Consider the following 14964-nt stretch of genomic DNA (forward strand, 5'->3'; position numbering starts at 1 on the left):
GTCCGTGAAGATCTGAGTGAAATATACATTTTAGTAGCGCTGCTTACAGGCATAAAAGTTTGTCTAATTTACTTGAAATGAAAGTCTACTGAAGTGAGACTTTTTCCTTGTGTTTCTTTGCTATTTACCTTGTTTTGTTCACAAGCTATGTTGTTTTTCACTGTTTTGAGTTTCAACTGCTAGGGAAGAGAAGACAACACTGTTACCAGTGAGACTCTCAATCTCACAGGCACAAACATGAATCGAGTCACATTACCACGGTAACCTCCCGCCCTTAAAGGGACAGGTGAACACTTTTGTCTCATCTGTGATATTCTGGTCAAAAGACTCAGGTCACAAAAAATGAAATGAAGTTAAACAATATACCACATTACTTCTTAACTGTAATACATGTATTGTGTTAGAAATATTACAAAGCATGCATATCAATTTTTTTGTGTGTTTTGTTGGTATAAATTTAGCAGAAGAACAAAAAAATAGGCTGGTAGTAAAGAATCTGAGTGGCTGGTGGACCAAAATGTTAATTTAGGCCCTGCTCACAAAGTTGGCAGGTAAGACACTGAACTGGAGGGGGTACATTTAGGGACACTGGACTGGAGGAGGTACATTTAGGGACACTGTTTCCTCTTTAGACTTTCATTGATATTTTTCTTTAGACTGAATGAATAGAAATGTTTTGTTCATCAAAATGGACATTTGCCTTTTTTGCTGTCTGTTTTTATGAGTAGGGTCATTTCCTGTGTATAGTGATGCAGGAATTAATTAACTCGTCCTAAACAGACTTGAATAAAACAAATAGAGCATCTCTCTATGCTGTGACCATCAGTTGTTGCTTTATTGTTTCTTACAGGTTGGACTCCTCTTCACGAGGCAGTGTCCCACGGTCACTATGAGATCACTAAGTACCTGATCCAGGCAGGAGCTCTGGTCAACTGTACTGGAGACAATGGAACCACACCTCTACTTGATGCTGTAGAGCAGGAAGACCTGCAGGTACATATACCATACTTCGGTCTGCTTCTTGGCACTGATGCCCTAGGCTTGCTTGTGTGTTTGTGCTGCATATACAGTGGGAAGAAAAAGGTATGTGAACCCTTTAGAATTACGTGGATTTCTGCATAAATTGGTCATAAAAGTTGATCTGATCTTCATCTAAGTCACAACAATAGACAAACACAGTCTGCTTAAACTAATAACACACAATTATAATTATTCATGTCTATTGAACACACCGTGTAAACATTCACAGTGCCTTGGATTTAATAGCTGCTTGACCCTCCTTTGGCAGCAATAACCTCAAACAAACATTTTCTGTAGTTGTGGATCAGACCTGCACAACGGTCAGGAGGAAGTTTGGTCCATTCCTTTTTACAAAACGGTTTCAGTTCAGCAATATTCTTGGCGTGTCTGGTGTTAACTGCTCTCTTGAGGTCATGCCACAGCATCTAAATTGGGTTGAGGTCAGGACTGACTGGGTGTATTTTCTTCTGTTGAAGCCATTCTGTTGTTGATTTACTTCAGTTTTTTTCAGTCATTGTCCTGTTGCATCACCCAAATTCTGTTGAGCTTCAAGTGGCGGACAGATAGCCTAACGCTCTCCTGCAAAATGTCTTGATAAACTTGGCAATTGATTTTTCTGTCGATTTATAGCAAGATGTCCAGGCCCTGAGGCAGCACAGCAGCCCCAAACCATGATGCTCCCTCCACCATACTTTACAGTGGGGATGTGGTTTTGATGTTGGTGTGCTGTGTCTTTTTTTCTCCACACATAGTGTTGTGTGTTCCTTCCAAACAACTCAACTGTAGTTTCATCTGTCCACAGAATATTTTGCCAGTAGTGCTGTGGAACATCCAGGTACACTTTTGCAAACTTCAGATGTGCAGCAATGTTTTTTTGGACAGCAGTGGCTTCTTCTGTGGTGTCCTCCCATGAGCACTATTCTTGTTTATTGTTTTACGTATCGTAGACTCGTCAACAGAGGTGTTAGCATGTTCCAGAGAGTTCTGTAAGTCTTTAGCTGACACTCTAGAATTCTTCTTAACCTTATTGAGCATTCTGCACTGTGCTCTTGCAGTCATCTTTGCAGGACAGCCACTCGTAGGGAGAGTAGCAACATTGCTGAACTTTCTCCATTTATAGACAATTTGTCTTACCGTGGACTGATGAACATCAAGGCTTTTAGAGATACTTGTATAACCCTTTCCAGCTTCATGCAAGTCAACAATTCTTAATCTTAGGTCTTCTGAGATCTCTTTTGTTCGAGGCATGGTTCACATGAAATCAAATCAAATTTATTTTTATATAGCCCTTCGTACATCAGCTGATATTCTCAAAGTGCTGTACAGAAACCCAGCCTAAAACCCCAAACAGCAAGCAAAGCATGTGAAAGAAGCACGGTGGCTAGGAAAAACTCCCTAGGAAAAACTCCCTAGAAAGGCCAAAAACCTAGGAAGAAACCTAGAGAGGAACCAGGCTATGAGGGGTGGCCAGTCCTCTTCTGGCTGTGCAGGGTGGATATTATAACAGAACATGGTCAAAATGTTAAAATGTTAAAATGTTCATAAATGACCAGCATGGTCAAATAATAATAATCATAGTAGTTGTCGAGGGTGCAACAAGCACGTCCGGTGAACAGGTCAGGGTTCCATAGCCGCAGGCAGAACAGTTGAAACTGGAGCAGCAGCACGGCCAGGTGGACTGGGGACAGCAAGGAGTCATCATACCAGGTAGTCCTGAGGCATGGTCCTAGGGCTCAGGTCCTCCGAGAGAAAGACAGAAAGAGAGAAAGAGAGAATTAGAGAGAGCATATTTAAATACACACAGGACACCGGATAAGACAAGAGAAATACTCCAGATGTAACAGACTGACCCTAGCCCCCGACACATAAACTACTGCAGCATAAATACTGGAGGCTGAGACAGGAGGGATCAGAAGACACTGTGGCCCCATCCGATGATACCCCGGACAGGGCCAAACAGGCAGGATATAACCCCACCCACTTTGCCAAAGCACAGCCCCCACACCACTAGAGGGATGTCTCCAACCACCAACTTACCGTCCTAAGACAAGGCCGAGTATAGCCCACAACGATCTCCGCCATGGCACAACCCAAGGGGGGGGCGCCAACCCAGACAGGAAGACCACGTCAGTGACTCAACCCACTCAAGTGACGCACCCCTCCCACGGACGGCATGGAAGAACACCAGTAGGCCAGTGACTCAGCCCCTGTAAAAGGGTTAGAGGCAGAGAATCCCAGTGGAAAGAGGGGAACCGGCAAGGCAGAGACAGCAAGGGCGGTTCGTTGCTCCAGCCTTTCCGTTCACCTTCACACTCCTGGGCCAGACTATACTTAATCATAGGACCTACTGAAGAGATAAGTCTTCAGTAAAGACTTAAAGGTTGAGACTGAGTCTGCGTCTCTCACATTGGTAGGCAGACCATTCCATAAAAATGGAGCTCTATAGGAGAAAGCCCTACCTCCAGCCGTTTGCTTAGAAATTCTAGGGACAATTAGGAGGCCTGCGTCTTGTGACCGTAGCGTACGTGTAGGTATGTACGGCAGGACCAAATCGGAAAGATAGGTAGGAGCAAGCCCATGTAATGCTTTGTAGGTTAGCAGTAAAACCTTGAAATCAGCCCTTGCCTTAACAGGAAGCCAGTGTAGGGAGGCTAGCACTGGAGTAATATGATCACATTTTTTGGTTCTAGTCAGGATTCTAGCAGCCGTATTTAGCACTAACTGAAGTTTATTTAGTGCTTTATCCGGGTAGCCGGAAAGTAGAGCATTGCAGTAGTCCAGCCTAGAAGTAACAAAAGCATGGATTAATTTTTCTGCGTAATTTTTGGACAGAAAATTTCTGATTTTTGCAATGTTACGTAGATGGAAAAAAGCTGTCCTTGAAACAGTCTTGATATGTTCTTCAAAAGAGAGATCGGTGTCCAGAGTAACGCCGAGGTCCTTCACAGTTTTATTTGAGACGACTGTACAACCATCCAGATTAATTGTCAGATTCAACAGAAGATCTCTTTGTTTCTTGGGACCTAGAACAAGCATCTCTGTTTTGTCCGAGTTTAAAAGTAGAAAGTTTGCAGCCATCCACTTCTTTATGTCTGAAACACAGGCTTCTAGCGAGGGCAATTTTGGGGCTTCACCATGTTTCATTGACATGTACAGCTGTGTGTCGTCCGCATAGCAGTGAAATTTAACATTATGTTTTCGAATGACATCCCCAAGAGGTAAAATATATAGTGAAAACAATAGTGGTCCTAAAACGGAACCTTGAGGAACACCGAAATTTACAATTGATTTGTCAGAGGACAAACCATTCACAGAGACAAACTGATATCTTTCCGACAGTTAAGATCTAAACCAGGCCAGAACTTGTCCATGTAGACCAATTTGGGTTTCCAATCTCTCCAAAAGAATGTGGTGATCGATGGTATCAAAAGCGGCACTAAGATCTAGGAGCACGAGGACAGAGGCAGAGCCTCGGTCTGACGTCATTAAAAGGTCATTTACCACCTTCACAAGTGCAGTCTCAGTGCTATGATGGGGTCTAAAACCAGACTGAAGCGTTTCGTATACATTGTTTGTCTTCAGGAAGGCAGTGAGTTGCTGTGCAACAGCTTTTTCTAAAATTTTTGAGAGGAATGGAAGATTCGATATAGGCCGATAGTTTTTATAATTTCTGGATCAAGATTCGGCTTTTTCAAGAGAGGCTTTATTACTGCCACTTTTAGTGAGCTTGGTACACATCCGGTGGATAGAGAGCCGTTTATTATGTTCAACATAGGAGGGCCAAGCACAGGAAGCAGCTCTTTCAGTAGTTTAGTTGGAATAGGGTCCAGTATGCAGCTTGAGGGTTTGGAGGCCATGATTATTTTCATCATTGCGTCAAGAGATATAGTACTAAAACACTTTAGTATCTCCCTTGATCCTAGGTCCTGGCAGAGTTGTGCAGACTCAGGACAATGGAGCTTTGGAGGAATACCCAGATTTAAAGAGGAGTCTGTAATTTGCTTTCTAATGATCATGATCTTTTCCTCAAAGAAGTTCATAAATTTATTACTGCTGAAGTGAAAGCCATCCTCCATTTGCGAAGGCTGCTTTTTAGTTAGCTTTGCGACAGTATCAAAAATAAATTTCGGATTGTTCTTATTTTCCTCAATTAAGTTGGAAAAATAGGATGATCGAGCAGCAGTAAGGGCTCTTCGATACTGCACGGTACTGTCTTTCCAAGCTAGTCGGAAGACTTCCAGTTTGGTGTGGCGCCATTTCCGTTCCAATTTTCTGGAAGCTTGCTTCAGAGCTCGTGTATTTTCTGTATACCAGGGAGCTAGTTTCTTATGACAGATGTTTTTAGTTTTTAGGGGTGCAACTGCATCTAGGGTATTGCGCAAGGTTAAATTGAGTTCCTCGGTTAGGTGGTTAACTGATTTTTGTCCTCTGACGTCCTTGGGTAGGCAGAGGCAGTCTGGAAGGGCATCAAGGAATCTTTGGGTTGTCTGAGAATTTATAGCACGACTTTTAATGCTCCTTGGTTGGGGTCTGAGCAGATTATTTGTTGCAATTGCAAACGTAATAAAATGGTGGTCCGATAGTCCAGGATTATGAGGAAAAACATTTAGATCCACAACATTTATTCCATGGGACAAAACTAGGTCCAGAGTATGACTGTGGCAGTGAGTAGGTCCAGAGACATGTTGGACAAAACCCACTGAGTCGATGATGGCTCCGAAAGCCTTTTGGAGTGGGTCTGTGGACTTTTCCATGTGAATGTTAGTCACCAAAAATTAGAATATTATCTGCTATGACTACAAGATCCGATAGGAATTCAGGGAACTCAGTGAGGAACACTGCATATGGCCCAGGAGGCCTATAAACAGTAGCTATAAAAAGTGAGTGAGTAGGCTGCATAGATTTCATGACTAGAAGCTCAAAAGACGAAAACGTCATTGTTTTTTTTTTTGTAAATTGAAATTTGCTATCGTAAATGTTAGCAACACCTCCGCCTTTGCCGGATGCACGGGGGGTATGGTCACTAATGTAACCAGGCGGTGAGGCCTCATTTAACACAGTAAATTCATCAGGCTTAAGCCATGTTTCAGTCAGGCCAATCACATCAAGATTATTATCAGTGATTAGTTCATTGACTATAACTGCCTTGGAAGTGAGGGATCTAATATTAAGTAACCCAATTTTGAGATGTGAGGTATCACAATCTCTTTCAATAATGGCAGGAATGGAGGAGGTCTTTATACTAGTGAGATTGCTAAAGCGAACACCGCCATTTTTAATTTTGCCCAACCTAGATCGAGGCACAGACACGGTCTCAATGGGGAAAGCTGAGCTGACTACGCTGACTGTGCTAGTGGCAGACTCCACTAAGCTGGCAGGCTGGCTAACAGCCTGCTGCCTGGCCTGCACCCTATTTCATTGTGGAGCTAGAGGAGTTAGAGCCCTGTCTATGTTCGTAGATAAGATGAGAGCACCCCTCCAGCTAGGATGGAGTCCGTCACTCCTCAACAGGCCAGGCTTGGTCCTGTTTGTGGGTGAGTCCCAGAAAGAGGGCCAATTATCTACAAATTCTATCTTTTGGGAGGGGCAGAAAACAGTTTTCAACCAGCGATTGAGTTGTGAGACTCTGCTGTAGAGCTCATCACTCCCCCTAACTGGGAGGGGGCCAGAGACAATTAATCGATGCCGACACATCTTTCTAGCTGATTTACACGCTGAAGCTATGTTGCGCTTGGTGACCTCTGACTGTTTCATCCTAACATCGTTGGTGCCGACGTGGATAACAATATCTCTATACTCTCTACACTCGCCAGTTTTAGCTTTAGCCAGCACCGTCTTTAGATTAGCCTTAACGTCGGTAGCCCTGCCCCCTGGTAAACAGTGTATGATCGCTGGATGATTAGTTTTAAGTCTAATACTGCGGGTAATGGAGTCGCCAATGACTAGGGTTTTCGGCAATGCACATCAGGCAATGCTTCTTGTGAATAGCAAACTCACATTTTGTGAGGGTTTTTTATAGGGCAAGGCAGCTCTAACCAACATCTCCAATCTCGTCTCATTGATTGGACTCCAGGTTAGTTGACTCCTGACTCCAATTAGCTTTTGGAGAAGTCATTATCCTAGGGGTTCACATACTTTTTCCAACCTACACTGTGAATGTTTAAATTATGTATTCAATATAGACAAGAAAAATGCAATAATTTGTGTGTTATTAGTTTAAGCACACTGTGTTTGTCTATTGTTGTGACTTAGATGAAATTTGATGACCAATTTATGCTGAAATCCAGGTAATTCCAAAGGATTCACATACTTTTTCTTACCACTGTAAGATAATATTTGTTTTGCTTTGTGTGTCCCAGATAGCAGAGTTGCTGTTGAGGCACGGGGCAGACCCTCTACTGAAGAACAACGACGGACAGACAGCCTATAGCAACACCACAGAACCCTGTCTGATTAAACTCATGGAGAAAAACATCCCCAATAACAAGAGAAAGGCACTAGCAGGTCTGGACCTGTCCATAACCAAGGGTGTCTCTGTATTCGTCCCAAATGGCACCCTATTCCCTATATAGTGCACTACTTTAGACCAGAGCCCTATTCCCTATATAGTGCATTACTGTTAACCAGGTACCTATTCCCTATATAGTGCACTACCAGGTCCCAAATTAAATAGGCTTACATGTTGTTCTCTCTGTGTGTCTCTTGTAGGAAGAAGCGTTGAGCAGTCAGGAGCAGGAGGACCCATGTAAGTTGGTGGTGGGGGGGAAAGTGGCTGAGGTTTTACAAAACTAGAAAGCCCCAATGTCATAGGCACATTTCATATCACCTGGGCTATACACGTGGCTCAGTTGGTAGAGCTTGGCGCTTGAAACGCCAGGGTTGTAGGTTCCATTCCTGCTGTGGCCACAACACGAAATCTGTATGCATGCATGACTTAAGTTGTGTCAGCTAAATGGCCTATTTTGATGTATTACACAACAAACCTGAAGTACATTGCTAATGATTGATAAACATTTGTAGTGATTTATTTCACACTCCCAACACACACATCAAACTAAGTCAACACAATGTCATATACTGTAAGATCTCTAGTCCATTGTAAATAAGCTACCCTCCTGTTGGTTTTTAGAACTTTTTGAGGACCTGGGGACCCATACCAAATCTTCTCAGTCTCCTGAGGGGGAAAATATGTTGTCGTGCCCTCTTCACGACTGTCTTGGTGTGTTTGGACCATGATAGTTTGTTGGTGATATGGACACCAAGGAACATGAAACTCTCGACCCGCTCAACTACAGCCCCGTCGATGTGAATTGGGCTGTGTTCGGCTCTCATTTTTTCGTAGTCCACGATCAGCTCCTTTGTCTTGCTCACATTGAGGGAGAGGTTGTTGTCCTGGCACCACACTGCCAGGTCTCTGACCTCCTCCCTATAGGCTGTCTCATCGTTGTCGGTTGATCAGGCCTACCACCATTGTGTCGTCAGCAAACTTAATGATGGTGTTTGAGTCGTGCTTGGCTATGCAGTTGTGGGTGAACAGGGCGTACAGGAGGGGACTAAGCACGCACCTCTGAGGGGCCCCAGTGTTGAAGATCAGCCTGGCAGATATGTTGTTGCCTACCCTTACCACCAGGGGGCAGCCCGTCAGGAAGCCCAGGATCCAGTTGCAGAGGGAGGTGTTTAGTCCCAGAGTCCTTAGCTTAGTGATGAGCTTTGTGGGCACTATGGTGTTGTAGTCAATGAACAGCATTCTCACATAGGTGTTCCTTTTGTCCAGGTGAGAACGGGCAGTGTGGAGTGCGATTGAGATTGTGTAATCTGTGGATCTCTTAGGGCGGTATGCGAATTGGAGTGGTTCTAGGGTTTCCGGGATGATGGTGTTGATGTGAGCCATTACCAGCCTTTCAAAGCACTTCATGGCTACCGACGTGAGTGCTATGGGGTGGTAGTCATTTAAAGGACTTGCTCACATCGGCTATGAAGAGCGTGATCACATAGTCGTCCGGAACAGCTGGTGCTTTCATGCATGCTTCAGTATTGCTTGCCTCGAAGCAAGCTTAAAGGGCATTTCGCTCGTCTGGTAGGCTCGCGTCATTGGGCAGCTCGTGGCTAGGTTTCCCTTTTGTAGTCCGTAATAGTTTGCAAGCTCTGCCACATTCAACGAGCATCAGAGCCGGTGTAGTAAGATTCAATCTTAGTCCTGTATTGACGCTTTGCCTGTTTGATTGTTATATGAGGGCATAGCGGGATATCTTATTAGCGTCCGGATTAGTGTCCTGCTCCTTGAAAGCGGCAGCTCTAGCCTTTAGATTGGTGCGGTTGTTACCTGTAATCCATGGCTTCTGGTTGGGATATGTACGTACGGTCACTGTGGGGACGATTTTGTCTATGCACTTATTGATGAAGCCGGTAATTAAGGAGGTATACTCCTCAATGCCAATGGATAAATCCCGGAACATATTCCAGTCTGTGCTAGCAAAACTGTCCTGTAGCGTAGCATCCGCGTCATCTGACAACTTCCGTATTGAGTGAGTCACTGGTACTTCCTGCTTTCGTTTTTGCTTGTAAGCAGAAATCAGGAGGATAAAATGATGGTCAGATTTGCAAAATGGAGGGCGAGGGAAAGCTTTGTATGCGTCTCTGTGTGTAGAGTAAAGGTGGTCTCGAGTTTTCTTCCCTTTGGTTGCACATGGTAGAAATTAGGCAAAACGGATTTAAGTTTGCCTGCATTAAAGTCCCCGGTCTTAGTGCCAGCATCGGTTTGTGGTGGTAAATAGACGTCTATGAAAAATATAGATGAAAACGCCCTTGGTAAATAGTGGGGTCTACAGCTTATCATGAGACACTCTACCTCACGCGATCTATACCTGGAGACTTCCTTAATATTACCGTAAATTCCGGACTATAAGCCGCAACTTTTTTCCCAGCTTTGAACCTCGTGGCTTAAACAATGACGCGGCTAATATATGGATTTTTCCCGCTTTCAATTTATATAAAAAAAAAAAAAAAACACATTCTGTGACGTGCTCAGTTTTTTGGCGGCATGAAGCTTTCATTAGACCGATGAAATTGCCGAACGGGTTAAGGTCAAACAACTTTTTTGTCTACTGTTTAGATTAAATCGAGCGCTCTCAAACTTCCCATCATTCTGATTACAGTAGTCATTTTGTCACCCTCATCATGGCAAAGACACGGAGAAATGCATATGATGCAGCTTTCAAGTTGAAGGCGATTGATCTGGCTGTTGGAAAAGGAAATAGAGCTGCTGCACGGGAGCTTGGTCTTAATGAGTCGATGATAAGACGTTGGAAACAGCAGCGTGAGGAATTGACTCAGTGCAAAAAGACAACTAAAGCTTACTGCTAATTCTTTATTTTTTGTTACAAGCCGTGTTTCATTAAAGCCTATTTATTTTTGTTACAAGCCGTGTTTCATTAAAGCCTATTTATTTTTGTTACAAGCGGTGTTTCGTTAAAGCCTGTGTAAAGTTCATTTGTTTCAATGTACCGGTAGGCACCTGCGGCTTATAGACATGTGCGGCTTATTTATGTTCAAAATAATATATATTTTTAATTCAGTGGGTGCGGCTTATATTCAAGTGCGCTTAATAGTCCGGAAATTACAGTAGACATCGCGCACAAGCTATTATTGACTAATAGACACACACCCCGCCCCTCGTCTTACCAGACGTAACTGTTCTGTCCTGCTGATGCATGGAAAACCCAGCCAACTATATATTATCTGTGTTGTCGTTCAGCCACGACTCGGTGAAACATAAGATATTACAGTTTTTAATGTCACGTTGGTAATATAGTCTCGAACAGAGCTCATCCAGTTTATTCTCCAGTGGTTGCACGTTGGCCAATAGAACGGATGATAGAGGTGCGTTACCCACTCGTCAACGAATTCTCACAAAGCACCCCGATTTCTGCCCCTGTATTTCCGTCTTTCCTTCACGTGAATGACAGGGATTGGGCCCTGGTCTCGGAGAAGCAGTATATCCTTTGCGTCGGACTCATTAAATAAAAAATCTTTGTCCAGTTCGAGGTGAGTAATCGCTGTTCTGATATCCAGAAGCTCTTTTCGGTCATAAGAGATTGTTGCAGCAACATTATGTACAAAATAATTTACAAACAATACGAAAAAACACACAAAATAGGACAGTTGGTTATGAGCCCGTAAAATGTCAGCCATCCCCTAAGGCGCAATTATATCAACCAGTTAATTGCTAGAATCAGGTGTACTAGATTTGGGTTAGAGTAAAAACCTACAGGACGGTAGCTCTCTAGGAACAGGGTTGGGAAGCCCTTGTCTGGGGTATATTAGCCTAATATCAGTTGTCTGTAAAGGAGACCGTTGAGGTCTGTGTCTGAGGGCACTGTGTCCAGGAACATCCCTGGGGGGTCCCAGAGCGGGCGGACCGTCACCCCTCTGAATAACCTCCACCGGAAGAACTGTTACGGGGAGACTCTACTCCACGTTGCAGCCATTCAGGGAGACACCCAGGGGGTCAGAGACATGCTGTCACAGGGTCTCGACGTCAACATGGCCGACAACGCAGGTAAGACATATAGCAGCCATTTATGCTGAACAAAAATATGAACAAAAACGCAACTTGCAACAATGTCAACGATTTTACTGAGTTACAGTTCATAAATAAATAAATTAGGCCCTAATCAATGGATTTCACATGGGTGGGCCTGGGAGGGCATAGGCCCACCCACTTGGGAGCCAGGTCCAGCCATCAGAATATGTTTTTCCCCATAAAAAGGCTTTATTACAGACAGAAATACTCCTCCGTTTCATCAACTGTCCGGGTGGCTGGTCTCAGATAATCCCGCAGGTGAAGAAGCCAGATGTGGAGGTCCTGGGCTGGCGTGGTTACACGTGGTCTGCGGTTGTGAGGCCATTTGGATGTACTGCCAAATTCTCTAAAACGACGTTGGAGGCAGCTTATGGTAGAGAAATGAACATTAAATTCTCGGGCAACAGCTCTGGTGGACATTCCTGCAGTCAGCAAGCCAATTGCACACTCCCTCTGTGGAATTGTTTTGTGTGACAAAACTGCACATTTAAGAGTTGCCTTTTATTGTCCTCGGCACAAGGTGCACCTGTGTAATGATCATGCTGTTAAATCAGCTTCTTGATATGCCATACTTGTCAGGATCATCTTGGCAAAGGATAAACTCTAACTAACAGGGATGTAAACACATTTCTGCACAACATATGAGAGAAATAATATTTTAGTGAATGTGGAACATTTCAGTTCAGTTAGTACACTGATTTTACACTGCTAAGAGTTAATAATATTGCACATTTATGGCGTGTTAACAGTTATGAAAATATATATAATTTTAAACTTCCTGCTTTGCTCCTATGAGTGAGTACACTTGCAGTGGCCGCCAATCCACCCATTATGCTAACATTGACTTGAATGGGCACTCCTTTTCTATTCAGTATTGTTCTATGTGTACACTATTAGTGATTCATAATGGAAGGCTCAATCAACAAGTGACCAGGTTTTCCCACATGAAAAAATACTACAGTTTACTATGGAGTACTACAAAAACACTGCCCCCCCCCATATCGCAATTTGTGCTACCCATAACTGGTAAACCTACATGCCAAGTATAGACCATATTGTGTTCCCTACAGGTTATACAAAAGAGCAGAAGCTCTGAACTATCAGCCCTGCCTGCCTGCCTGTTATGGAACATTTACTCTTCTAGTATTCCTCCCTACCTACCTGTTATGGAATATATTGTGTTCTCTACAGGTTATAGAAAAGAGCAGACGCTCTGATCTATCAATCTATCAGATCCCAGTCCTGCCTGCCTGCCGACCTACACTACCGTTCAAAAGTTTGGGGTCACTTAGAAATGTCCTTGTTTTCCATGAAAACATACATGAAATGAGTTGCAAAATGAATTGGAAATATAGTCAAGATGTTGACAAGGTTATAAATCATGATTTTTTTTTGTTGTAAGGGGTGCGTAATCGGTGGCAGGGAAGTCAGACGCAGGAGAGCAGAACTTGGTAATAGCAGGAGCAGTTTAATAGCAAAACCCGCGGCATAAAAATAACAAGAATAATTGGGTACAAAAACAAACAACACGTGCACAAGCACTTACAATAAACAATCCCACACAAAGACATGGGGGGGACACAGAGGGTTAAATACACAACAAATGATTGAGGGAATTGAAACCAGGTGTGAGGAAAACAAGACAAAACACATGGAAAATGAAAAGTGGATCGATGATGGCTAGAAGACCGGCGACGCCAACCGCCGCCCGAACAAGGAGAGGTCGCGACTTCGGCGGAAGTTGTGACAGTACCCCCCCGCGCCGACGCCGGCCTCGGGGACGACCCGGAGGGCGAGGCGCAGGGCGATCCGGATGGAGACGGTGGAACTCCCGCAGCATTGAAGGGTCCAACACGTCCTCCACCGGAACCCAGCACCTCTCCTCCGGACCGTACCCCTCCCAGTCCACGAGGTACTGAAGGCCCCTCGCCCGACGCCTCGAATCCATGATAGAGCGAACAGAGTACGCCGGGGCCCCTCGATGTCCAGAGGGGGCGGAGGAACCTCCCGTACCTCAAACTCCTGGAGCGGGCCAACCACCACCGGCCTGAGGAGAGACACATGGAACGAGGGGTTAATACGGTAATCAGGGGGAAGCTATAACCTATCACAAACCTTGTTCACTCTCCTCAGGACTTTAAATGGCCCCACAAACCGCGGATCCAGCTTCCGGAAGGGCAGGCAGAGGGGCAGGTTTCGGGTCGAGAGCCAGACCCGGTCGCACCGGGGCCTCACTGCAGTGACGGTCTGCGCTGGCTTTCTGGTGTAGCACGGCCCGCTGGAGGTGAACATGGGCGGCGTCCCATGTCTCCTCCGTGCGCCTAGAACCAGTCGTCCACCGCAGGAGCCTCGGTCTGACTCTGATGCCAAGGCGCCAGAACCGGCTGGTACCTCAGTACACACTGGAAGGGGGAGAGGTTAGTGGAGGAGTGGCAGAGCGAGTTCTGAGCCATCTCGGCCCAGGGCACGAACGCTGCCCACTCACCCGGCCGATCCTGGTAATACGACCACAGAAACCTGCCCACATCTTGGTTGACTCTCTCTACCTGCCCGTTACTCTCGGGGTGAAAACCCGAAGTAAGGCTGATCGAGACCCCCAGATGTTCCATGAACGCCTTCCAGACCCTTGAAGCGAACTGGGGACTTCGATCAGACACTATATCCTCTGGCACCCCGTAGTGCCAGAAGACGTGCGTAAACAAGGCCTCCGCAGTCTGTAGGGCTGTAGGGAGACCGGGCAGAGGGAGGAGGCGGCAGGACTTAGAGAACCGATCCACAACGACCAGGATCGTGGTGTTTCCCTGTGAGGGGGGAAGGTCGGTAAGAAAATCCACCGACAGGTGCGACCAATGCTGCTGTGGAACGGATAAGGGGTGTAGCTTCCCTCTGGGCAGGTGCCTAGGAGCATTACACTGGGCGCACACCGAAAAGGAGGAAACATAAACCCTCACGTCCTTGGCCAAGGTAGGCCACCACTACTTCCCAACCAAACAGCGCACCGTCCGACCGATCCCAGGATGACCAGAGGAGGGTGACGTGTGGGCCCAATAGATCTACCGGTCACGGACAGCAGACAGAACATACAGACGCCCAGCGGGACACGAGTGGAGCGGGCTCTGCACGTAACGCCTGCTCAATGTCCGCGTCCAGCTCCCACACTACCGGCGCCACCAGGCAGGATGCCGGGAGTATGGGAGTGGGATCCATGGGCCGCTCCTCTGTGTCATACAGTCGGGACAGTGCATCTGCTTTCACGTTTTGGGAACCTGGTTCGTAGGAAAGGGAAAAAACAAAACGGGTGAAATTCATGGCCCACCTTGCCTGGCGAGGGTTCAGTTTCCTCGCTGCCCGGATGTACTCCA

General features: G+C 45.5%; 1 protein-coding gene, 1 long non-coding RNA gene and 1 other non-coding gene across 6 annotated transcripts in view; 2 read left to right on the plus strand and 1 right to left on the minus strand.

Moving 5' to 3' along the window:
- Positions 1-787: 787 nt before the first annotated feature.
- LOC106570830 (uncharacterized) overlaps positions 788-14964 on the plus strand; it is a 103732-nt gene continuing 89555 nt past the window's right edge. For all 3 annotated transcript variants that reach the window (XR_006759097.1, XR_006759098.1, XM_045695346.1), the window contains exons 1-4: positions 788-993; positions 7380-7524; positions 7729-7765; positions 11367-11578. Coding sequence is in view for 1 of the 3 variants with exons in the window: in XM_045695346.1 (XP_045551302.1) it covers positions 7482-7524; positions 7729-7765; positions 11367-11578 (292 nt within the window). In the remaining 2 variants the exon portion in view is untranslated. The remainder of the gene's footprint in view (positions 994-7379; positions 7525-7728; positions 7766-11366; positions 11579-14964) is intronic.
- On the minus strand, positions 808-1453 carry LOC123727177 (uncharacterized). Of its 2 annotated transcripts, none has more exons than XR_006759100.1 (2): positions 1331-1453; positions 808-1058 (listed from the first exon to the last, which is right to left on the minus strand). It is a non-coding gene; the product is annotated as an uncharacterized lncRNA (long non-coding RNA). The 2 variants fall into 2 exon arrangements; XR_006759099.1 differs by lacking the exon at positions 1331-1453 and adding an exon at positions 1233-1273.
- On the plus strand, positions 7850-7926 carry trnas-uga (transfer RNA serine (anticodon UGA)). Its single transcript has one exon. It is a non-coding gene; the product is annotated as a tRNA-Ser (tRNA).

This window comes from Salmo salar, chromosome ssa15 (assembly GCF_905237065.1).
Source record: "Salmo salar chromosome ssa15, Ssal_v3.1, whole genome shotgun sequence".
Classification (NCBI taxonomy): Eukaryota; Metazoa; Chordata; class Actinopteri; order Salmoniformes; family Salmonidae; genus Salmo; species Salmo salar.